This window comes from Gymnoscopelus microlampas (assembly GCF_963454915.1).
Source record: "Gymnoscopelus microlampas genome assembly, chromosome: 9".
Classification (NCBI taxonomy): domain Eukaryota; kingdom Metazoa; phylum Chordata; class Actinopteri; order Myctophiformes; family Myctophidae; genus Gymnoscopelus; species Gymnoscopelus microlampas.
The window spans coordinates 55,458,427-55,469,830 of NC_139946.1; the positions used below are offsets into that span (position 1 = coordinate 55,458,427).

The window sequence follows — 11,404 nt, forward strand, 5'->3', positions numbered from 1 at the left end:
GCGCAATGAGCTTGTATATCTGCTATTTTTGAATAGCCAAAGAAATCTAAAGTGACACAGATGCGTTCCAGGTCTTAAAGGACGTATATCTATGTCCTCGGTAGGCAATGTGCTAAAGAATAAGAAACAGAAGAGTGTTACCCATGGTAGCAGAGAAGATGACGATGCCCAGGACGTTCATCTGCGGGCTCTTCCCCGGGCTGGTCTTATACAGGATCTCCGGGGCAGGGGTCAGCTCCAGGTACACCGTGCGACCTTTGGGCTCGTCGTCGTCGGGGATGATGTAGACGAAGTTGGGCGTGATGGTTTTAGTGGAAACTTTGAGGACGGGAATCAGGTCCGTTTTGTACTGGAACACAAGAGGGAAGGAATTACAGTGATATTATTGTGTTAAAATACGTGTTAAATAGCTCTATAGTGTGATAGTAATCATTGCTATAGAGTGTTTGTTCAGTAACAGTGTTAAATATCTCTATATTGTGATAGTAATCATTGCTAAAGAGTGTTTGTTCAGTAACAGTGTTAAATAGCTCTATATTGTGATAGTAATCATTACTATAGAGTGTTTGTTCAGTAACAGTGTTAAATAGCTCTATATTGTGATAGTAAACAATATGGAGCTATTTAACACTGTTACTGAGAAAACACTCACAATACAGAGCTATAACTTTTTGTTTTAACCAAAAGCCACCTTTAAACCATCTTTCAGTTTACATTTACGTTAGGTAGTTTGTAGTTTGGTTTAGCGCCCCCAGCCTGTGTCTTCCGTGAGGAAGAAGCCCAACAAACCCGCGGTGAGTCCTTTAAGGAGGGCCATTCAAGCAAGCCTGCAGTACCACCACGGCCCAAGACACCATCACGCCGTAGTGACATGTTTGGATCGGGGGAAGTCTGGTGAAACACTCAGGTCCTGGACCTGGTGAGATGAAGGAGGGCCAGGAGGCCATCCACAGAGCCTAGTCCCTCCACGTGCCAGAGCCTCCCCCGGTCCCGGCCGAGTAGTTCCGGAGAAGCGGACTGAGTGGCCCTGTCTTTCCCTAAGAGGACTGACCGTGGGTAGCTACTGGGACGTAAGTCGGGGGCTTGATCAACCCCGGCTGGGTCACCTGGGCGAGGGTGTATGTTGTTGCGAGACCCGAAACACCCGATGACCCCAGGCTACAACACTGATGATACGTCCCAGGTGCATCCATGTGATGTTGTTTCTCTATAGTGTTCTCTCTTAATTCAGTAAGGTAGTATTGTGACTGTCCTCATTCTGAAGAAGACCTTACTGTGTCGAAACGTTAATAAAGCCTTGACTGGGAGCTCCTTTAAACACGTTCAGTGTGCAGACTTTATTATTTCTAGTGTTGTGACTGACAGCTTACCTGCTGAAATGTAGCTTCTATTAGATTGGATGGAATCATGTTCCTGTGAAACGAATGAAAACAATGTTATTATTGAAATAATATGACACAGTAGGACTCAATTAAAAACTGTTCCAAAAGGAAGGCTCACAACTTCAGTTGAATACTCCGTGTGTTAGTTTTTTGTGTTTTCCCCCCACATTTTTTCGATCCCTCTAAAAAGGTATAAACAATAAATTAAATAGCTGGTCCTCACTAATGTTCATTATAATATGTTATAATTTCTGTCTACCCACATTGGTGGGCTGGGGACAGTTCAGAAACATTTTGTTTAGTGCAGTGGTGTAAAGTAACTAAGTACATTTACTCAAGTACTGTACATAAGTACACTTTTGAGGTATTTTTACTTTACTGGAATATTTCTATTTTTTTTTTACTTCTTCTCCACTACATCTCAGCGGTAAATATTGTATTTTTACTCCACTACAATTATATGAAAACTTTAGTTACTAGTTACTTTGTAGATTTAGATAATTATTACAAAACATACATTAACCATTCCAGCCCTGTGTACATTTCGGCCATTTGAAAATAGCCGATCTACAAGCTCACAATGCGTAGCGATGCGACACATTGTGAGCTTGTAGATCTGCTATTTTCAAAAGATTTTAATACATTTTATACATTTGAAAACTTGTGAAATGGGACATTCTGCATAATGAGTATGTTCTACTTTTGGTACTTTACGTACATTTTGTATTCCACCAATTCTTTTGTACTTTTACTCAATTTTTTTTTTAATTCTGGTACTTTTTACTTGTAACAGAGTATTTCTACATTGCAGTATTGATACTTTTACTTAGTAAAAAAATGTTTTTACTTAAGTAACCACCACTGGTTTAGCGTCACTGTTCTCTCTCTGTCTCTCTCAACAAGGTCAAAGGGTCAACAGGATGACGCAGGGCGTCGACCTCGCTCGTGTAGGCGCTTAAAAAAAGAATAGGGGGCGGGGCTTTGGGAAAAAAAAGTCACGGGCCATCAGGAAGCACCTGATCTACTGACCCAATGAGATCTACCGGATCCACGGGCCACGAGACCACTAAGAATACACTAATCACCTGATCCGCCTGATTAGCAGACTGACGCTACAGGAAGCTTTCCTTGGAAACCAGGATCACGGCGACCTCAATACTGTGTCAACAATTCAGAGATTAACCTACTACCTTAATGTCGTTGACTTATTCTTCTGCCTACACATACATCATGTCCTGGTATAAGCTAATAGGGGAAGGGGATCAACGTCACGTGATTCCCTCGTTTGACCCGGCAGTGTGTCTCAATCTCGTTGAGATTTTTGAAAGATGGGTGGTTGTTGCAATGACCTGCACTACTATACTTCACCATACGTTGCACTATGATGAAATAAACCCACTAAATGTAACAAATAAGGGTGTCACGATACTCGATACGTATCGAAATCGAACCGAAAATGACGTTCGACACAGTGTATCGAAATCAAAAGCCGTATCGCGATTCAAGGGTTAACAAAAAAAAAGTACTCCCGCGCATCTGATTGCGCGTCCGGGTGAAGCCATGCTCTCGAGCCGCTGTTGTGTTTTTCCGTGCATCGCGCATGCGTGCTTACGACGAGGGAGAAAAAAAAAAGACGACAGGACATGGAGGAGACAGAGACCGCTGTACGTAGCGTTGCGTCTGTACTTTACATTTCACCATGGCCATTGGCCACTGCTGAAGCCAGTGATGGTAATGATGATACACAAACGGAAGAATTGGAAAACCTTTGCGCTTCCTTTAAGTCAAAAGTCTGGCAATATTTTGGCTCCCCAGTGAATTATGAGGGCACCCGACGCGTTGTTGACAAAACGGCTACCGTTTGTCGATTATGCTCCACATTGATAGTTGCTCCGTCTTCTCTTTTTTCCCTCTACACCTATACCTCTCAGCCAACGCCTCGCGTTGTGTGCTTGTAGATCGGCTACTTTTGGCTAAAGTTCACCTCAGAAAAGGGATGGGGTTAAGGTAAAAAAAAAAAAAAACCTGTTGAAGACCCCTGGCTTAGCTTATTATTCACATTTCTTGTTTGTTAAAGTTCATATCTGTTCAAACAATGTGAACATACTTTAAGATGTTTAAGAACATGTAGCCAAATAACAGTTGTCTTTGGATCCTTTTTTCTTACATGTTCAACTTTGAATTTAGATTTTATTTAGTTATAGAGCTTCAAAAGAATGCTGTTGTTAACTCATCTTAAAGAATAATCTGAAAATGACAGTTGTTGTAAGGGCATAAAACCCTTTTTGTTATTCTCATTCTCATTTGATATCATTCAAATAAAAGGGACTTATTGAGAAACATGTGTTTTACTTTACAAATCAAGACAATAGCCTAAATTAATAATCATATAGCCCTCAAAGCTGAAAAAAAGGACGTTTTAAAAATATATATCGTATCGAAAATCGAATCGTGACCTTAAAATCGAAAGTCGAATCGAATCGTGGATTAGGCGTGTCGCGACACCCCTAGTAACAAAGTGTGCGTTCTGTAATGCAATCCCAATGGTCAAAGCTGTGTTGTTTCACCCGGTGAAAGAATGGCGGATTCGGCCACGCCCCGAAATACGTGTGTGTCTAGGAGCCATCAAACTAAAACTAAGCAGCGAGCACATACAATATGTTTATCAGATTAATAAATAACGTATTTATAGATCTATCAGTGTGTAACTAATCTCTCATGACAGACGTCAACACCATGTAGTGGAGCCAAACCCACTTACTGTTTTACACAAAAAAGGAGGTGGTGCCCCTAGTGTGTGTGTGTGTGTGTGTGTGTGTGTGTGTGTGTGTGTGTGTGTGTGTGTGTGTGTATATAAGTGTGTGTACCAGACCTGATCAGGTCGAGCAGAGCGTCAGCGGAGGTCATCACGGGTCCGCCCCCCAGGCGGTCCCCGTCCGACACGGTGCCGACGCCCGGCCTGATGATGATGACGAGGAAGATGCCCACCACCACGGCGATGAAGGTGGTCCACAGGTAGTAGGTGACGGTGAGGACCCCCATGCGGCAGCACGCCTTCGACTCCATGGACGACAGACCTGACATCAGACTGAACCACACAGAGCAACACGTCTTCATGTGAAGGACCCTCAAGACCCCAAGACCCCCAAGACCCACAAGACCCACAAGACCCCCAAGACCCCCAAGACCAAGTGTTTGTTCAGGTGTTGCCAGATTTTGAGAGAAAAACAAAGCTTGCAAAATGTGGAATATTTTGTGTAAACCCATTAAGACCTGGAACTGTGTCATTTTTAGATTTGGGCTAAAAAGCATTATTTCATACTTTGTGCTATTCAAAAAATAGCAGATCTACAAGCTCATAGCGCGGCACCGAGTGCCACGCTACGAGCTTGTAGATCTGCTATTTTTGAAAAATCTTGAAAATTTGTAAAAATCTTTGAATATATATATTTTTAGAGCGAACATTTTTAACTCAAATCGTTGCTTCTGGGGGTCCCTGGAACAAAACATTTTATGGGGGTCGGCGGCCAAATACATATAATTTTGGGGGTCCTTCACATGAAAAAGATTGAGCACCACTGATATAGAAACATACGTTTTTCAGAAAACTGTTGAGATTTAGGAGACATGTAGAATCGGCTTCAGGTCTCAATGGGTTAAAGTGAATGTGACGCTAAATTAATACATTTGGCTGAGGTCCTGGTAGGACATAAAACCAGCAGTACTAGAGGTCCTGGTAGGACATAAAACCAGCAGTACTAGAGGTCCTGGTAGGAGATAAAACCAGCAGTACTAGAGGTCCTGGTAGGACATAAAAACAACAGTACTAGAGGTCCTGGTAGGACATAAAAACAACAGTACTAGAGGTCCTGGTAGGACATAAAACCATCAGTACTAGAGGTCCTGGTAGGAGATAAAACCATCAGTACTAGAGGTCCTGGTAGGACATAAAACCATCAGTACTAGAGGTCCTGGTCGGACATAAAACCATCAGTACTAGAGGTCCTGGTAGGACATAAAACCAGCAGTACTAGAGGTCCTGGTAGGACATAAAACCAGCAGTACTAGAGGTCCTGGTAGGACATAAAACCAGCAGTACTAGAGGTCCTGGTAGGATATAAAACCAGCAGTACTAGAGGTCCTGGTAGGACATAAAACCAGCAGTACTAGAGGTCCTGGTAGGAGATAAAAAACAGCATTACTAGAGGTCCTGGTAGGAGATAAAAACCAGCATTACTAGAGGTCCTGGTAGGAGATAAAACTATACTATAACATGGTCTTAATAATAATACATATATCCAATGATGTAAGTGATAAAAACTGTTCTGTGTCTTTGGTGAGCATCAGAATCACAAGTGGTGTCACAGACGGGAAGTGACATCATGCGTAGTCACACACAGGAAGTGACATCATGCGTAGTCACACACAGGAAGTGACATCATGTGTGGTTACCTGGACGTGATGAGAGGCAGGATGAGCATCTTCAGCATCCTCATCAACAGCTCTCCAGGAAACGAGAAGTAGATCTTAGCCTGAAAACAGGAAACAGGACACACGGTCAACAGGAAGTACATGTTAGCCTGACAGGAAACTGGAAACAAGGTCAACAGGAAGTACATATTAGCCTGACAGGAAACAGGAAACATCCACCACTGAATGTGTAAAATGTATTAACCCATTAAGTCCTGGAACTGTGTCATTTTTTGATTTGAGCTAAAAAGCATTATTTTACACTTTGGGCTATTCAAAAATAGCAGATCTACAAGCTCGTAGCGCGGCACCGAGTGCCGCGCTACGAACTATCATCACACAAACTATCATCACACCTGATAACAAACTATCATCACACCTGGTAACAAACTATCATCACACCTGGTAACAAACTATCATCACACCTGGTAACAAACTATCATCACACAAACTATCATCACACCTGATAACAAACTATCATCACACCTGGTAACAAACTATCATCACACCTGGTAACAATCTATCATCACACCTGGTAACAAACTATCATCACACCTGGTAACAAACTATCATCACACCTGGTAACAAACTATCATCACACCTGGTAACAAACTATCATCACACAAACTATCATCACACCTGATAACAAACTATCATCACACCTGATAACAAACTATCATCACACCTGATAACAAACTATCATCACACCTGGTAACAAACTATCATCACACCTGGTAACAAACTATCATCACACCTGATAACAAACTATCATCACACCTGATAACAAACTATCATCACACCTGGTAACAAACTATCATCACACCTGATAACAAACTATCATCACACCTGGTAACAAACTATCATCACACCTGATAACAAACTATCATCACACCTGGTAACAAACTATCATCACACCTGGTAACAAACTATCATCACACCTGATAACAAACTATCATCACACCTGGTAACAAACTATCATCACACCTGATAACAAACTATCATCACACCTGATAACAAACTATCATCACACCTGGTAACAAACTATCATCACACCTGGGGAAAACGGAATCCATTCTTTGTGGGTCCAACATTAACCTCAGTAAGGCCCTTACGGTCAGAGTGGGAGACCCCAGAACCACTGCCTTAAATCATATGTTCTTTCTACTGTCCACAGCATGTTTCCATCTGTTCAACACAAACCATCTGGTCTCCTAGCAACCAAAGAAATCAACCAATGAGCACCGTGGTTGTTAGGCAGCTGAAGAGCATCAGTATGTTTCCATAGCAACACATGCTCTGCTCTACTATAGATACTGTGTGTGTGTGTGTGTGTGTGTGTGTGTGTGTGTGTGTGTGTGTGTGTGTGTGTGTGTGTGTGTGTGTGTGTGTGTGTGTGTGTGTGTGTGTGTGTGTGTGTGTGTGTGTGTGTGTGTGTGTGTGTGTGTGTGTGTGCGTGCGTGTGCCTGTGTGAGTCTATTTAACAGTCCATTACACTTGGTCTACCATATGTTAGAGGAGACCCCCCCCCCACACACACACACACACACACACACACACACACACACACACACACACACACACACACACACACACACACACACACACACACACACACACACACACACACACACACACACACACACACACACACACACACACACACACACACACAGTACAAGTACTTTTCATCTTCATTTGACAAATTGAGAAAATGTCCCACTCCCTCAATGAGGTCCAACGCAACCTCAGCATTGAATGAATTAAGCTTCATTCTGCTCTAGTTACTCAACATATTCTAATAAGGGTTTAAATGTAACCACTTAAGTCCTGGCTGCCCTAGTAGTGTCTACTTTGCAGTACAAGGAAAAGCAAAAATAGATTTTCCTAGAAAGCTCACAACACCGTGAGGTTATAAACCCAACACCCTGTCAGACCACAGACTGATACTTTTATAGCAGTGGTTTTCAACACTTTTCATATCAAGGTCCATTATTTATTCATCATTTGAGCCACAGAACCACCGTTTGATGACATTTAGACTCTCAGACACAAGACTTAGAATATTTTGTTGTCGTTGGAAAAGATTTTGTCCACAATTCACATCCATGTTGTATTGATGTTGGTTCCATAGAGGAGAGATAACATCCATGTTGTATTGATGTTGGTTCCATAGAGGAGAGATAACATCCATGTTGTATTGATGTTGGTTCCATAGAGGAGAGATAACATCCATGTTGTATTGATGTTGGTTCCATAGAGGAGAGATAACATCCATGTTGTATTGATGTTGTTTCCATAGAGGAGAGATAACATCCATGTTGTATTGATGTTGTTTCCATAGAGGAGAGATAACAGGCAAACGATGATCAAAATAACAATTATTTGATTACGTAATGCAGACGTTTAACAATAATTTAACTCTTGAGAGCGTAAATGTTTAATTTTACACTCTCAAGAGATAAAGATCTATCTATAAGGGTCCATTTGGTTACCAACTCTCCATCATTAAGCTGGGGACCACCTGGAACCCCCTCAAGGTCCACTGGTGGTCCCCCGGACCACTGGTTGAGAACCACTGTTCTATACAACCAACTGACCATAGACTGATTCTTCTGGAGTAGCATCCATTCAAGTACAATACTGTGGTGATACTAATACTAACTTATACTGTATTCTACCTTTATCTGTGCATTCTTTACTCTATCAGAGTACGCAGTATGGTTACTGTACTGATGTGTATTGTTGGTAACTGTATTGATATTGTGATTGTAGTATGTACGGTAGTAATAGTTGTTAAGAGTTTTTTATGATCTTGTTTTTGATATACATTTTGATAGCCATAGGTCAATAGTAGTCTCAGTGTTTCAAGAAAACAAGAGCAGTACAAACAACCAGTGGTGGAAAGAAACTAAGTACATGTACTCAAGTATTGTACTTAAGTACAATTTTGAAGTATTTGTACTTTACTCGAGTATTTCCAATTTCCAAACTTTTACTTCTACTCCACTACATCTCAGAGGCAAATATTGTACTTTTACTCCACTATAATTATTTCACAACTTTAGTTACTAGTTACTTTGTAGATTTAATTATTATTACAAAACCACTAAGCAGCCCGAGCTTGTAGATCTGCTTTCAAAAGATTTTTATACATTTGAAAACTTGAAATGGGATATTTTGTATAATTAGTACTTTTTTGAATATTGAGTATTTCTACGTTGCAGTATTGATACTTTCACTTAAGTAAAACAGTACAGTACTTTTTCCACCACTGCAAACAACACAACACTGACATCCTGCAACAACAGATACTATTAGTATTATTATTATCGATAAACAGTACCTGTATAGAGAGTTTACTGCCAGACAGACAGACAGACGGACGGACGGACGGACGGACGGACGGACGGACGGACGGACGGACGGACGGACGGACAGACAGACAGACAGACAGACAGACAGACAGACAGACAGACAGACAGACAGACAGACAGACAGACAGACAGACAGACAGACAGACAGACAGACAGACAGACAGACAGACAGACAGACAGACAGACAGACAGACAGGCAGGCATACCTGTATAGAGAGCTTACTGCCTCTCAGCATGAAGCCCAGCACACAGCCTGTCATCACAGCGATGACGGACAGCGTCAGAAGGCCGTTGCGTTTGCAGAAGTTCTTCACGCCGTGTCTGAACCCTTTGGTGTCCTTCAGGAAGGCCTGGAGTTAAAGAGATACAGAGTATCCTGGGTTAAAGAGATACAGAGTATCCATTAAAACATAATTAAACCTTCAGGAAGGCCTGGAGTTAAAGAGATACAGAGTATCCATTAAAACATCATTAAACCTTCAGGAAGGCCTGGAGTTAAAGAGAAACAGAGTATCCTGGGTTAAAGAGAAACAGAGTATCCTGGGTTAAAGAGATATTTATCCATTAACAATATTAATCCATAGTTTGATTTCACCTTATCAATCAGTCATCCTTTAACTCATACATTGGCAACTGGCGGCCCGGGGGCCACATGCGGCCCCCTAATGCGGCCCACAGGTTAATAATATCAGAATAGTGATATATTATTGATGTCAGCTGTTTACAATTCCAAACACGCAAACATGACCCGCTTTAATTACTTTCTATATTAGTAGCTTAATGACTAGTATTAACATTCTATTGTCTTTTTTATGTCCAATGTATTTGTATTTAAGTTCATAAAGTCAACATAAGTATAACTAAATGCATTTGAAATTAGATACAAATGTTACTTTTCAGGATTCCAATTCAAAAATAGCACAAAAAAAAACAGGATTCCAATTCAAAAGTAGCAAAAATAGCTGATCTACAAGCTCAAAACACTGTAACGCGTTTTGAGCTTGTAGATCGGCTATTTTTGCTACTTTTGTGTGACATGGCGAAGTACGGCATTAATTTACAAAATAAACTTAAAATACGGAGAAAAGAGGTGTCTGCCCGACAGTATAAGCAATGTGTCCCTCTGGAGTGAGAGTGGAAATATAGTGGCCCTCTCTATCATCAAAGTTGCATCACCCCTGCTTTAATTGATAAGTGAGATGATGCTCCTGAATTTACCTTAATGTAGGATTACCACTAGTACAAACTGCATAGTTGTAGTAGCACCTCAGACAGACAATGAAACCATCATGCAGACTTATAAAAAAGGTTCAAATGTCATTTAGATTGCATGTTGTTTTAGACTGATGGGCCCTAAGGTCTGCTGATCAGTCCCTACTGATCGTCCGAACAACCAATAAAAGGACCAGGGGTGGCCGCGCTTTTGCTGCTTCCGCCCCCACACTTTGGAACAACCTCCCTCTCCCCCTCAGTTCTGTCCAGTCCATTGGGGTTTTCAGATCCCTTCTAAAAACCCACCTATACTCTTTGGCTTTTAATTTCCTTGATCTGCTGCTATTGTGTCCTAATAATGCAGTGTATTTGTCTGTGCGCCAATGGGCGCTTATTGATGCTTTGATGATTTGTTTGTCTCAACCTTGTACAGCACTTTGGTCAGCTTCTGTTGTTTTAATTGTGCCTTATAAATAAAGTTTGATTTGATTTGATTTGATGCTAGGTTCATTGTTTACCTGCAATCCTAGTTTACTGAGACCTACCTTGTTTACTGTAAGTCACTCTGGATAAAGAGCGTCTGATAAATGACTACATGGTAAATTGTAAAGTTGAAACCTTTTGTCCTGAAAATACTGTTTATATTAACCAAACAATACGATTGTCCCTGTAAACTATTTTCACATCAATCATTGTCAACTTTAAGACGTGAGATTCCATGACAACACAGTTGTTTTTCAGAAATACTTGCCGTCCCCCTAAGGGGGCCCAGAAAATTGGCAATCTACAGTACAAGCTCACAACGGATCACATGGTGATGCGTTGTGAGCTTGTAGATCGGCTATTTTCACTACAAAATAGTTATTTTGTAATAGTACAAAATAGTTAATTCAAGATGTCATTTTCCGCTTGCATCAATTGATCGTAAAACAATGTCCTTGATTAAATGAACCCACTGAGCAATTC

The 11,404-nt window shown here is 41.1% G+C and overlaps 1 protein-coding gene across 1 annotated transcript in view; it reads right to left on the minus strand.

Moving 5' to 3' along the window:
* Positions 1-9,567, minus strand: part of LOC311052184 (excitatory amino acid transporter 5-like) — a 28,723-nt gene extending 19,156 nt beyond the window's left edge. Inside the window, exons 1-5 of the mRNA XM_084067008.1 lie at positions 9,433-9,567; positions 5,835-5,914; positions 4,255-4,470; positions 1,371-1,413; positions 142-349 (exon numbers count right to left, since the gene is read on the minus strand). Coding sequence (XP_083923134.1) covers positions 142-349; positions 1,371-1,413; positions 4,255-4,470; positions 5,835-5,914; positions 9,433-9,486 — 601 coding nt within the window. The 5' untranslated portion in view covers positions 9,487-9,567. The remainder of the gene's footprint in view (positions 1-141; positions 350-1,370; positions 1,414-4,254; positions 4,471-5,834; positions 5,915-9,432) is intronic.
* Positions 9,568-11,404: the final 1,837 nt, after the last annotated feature.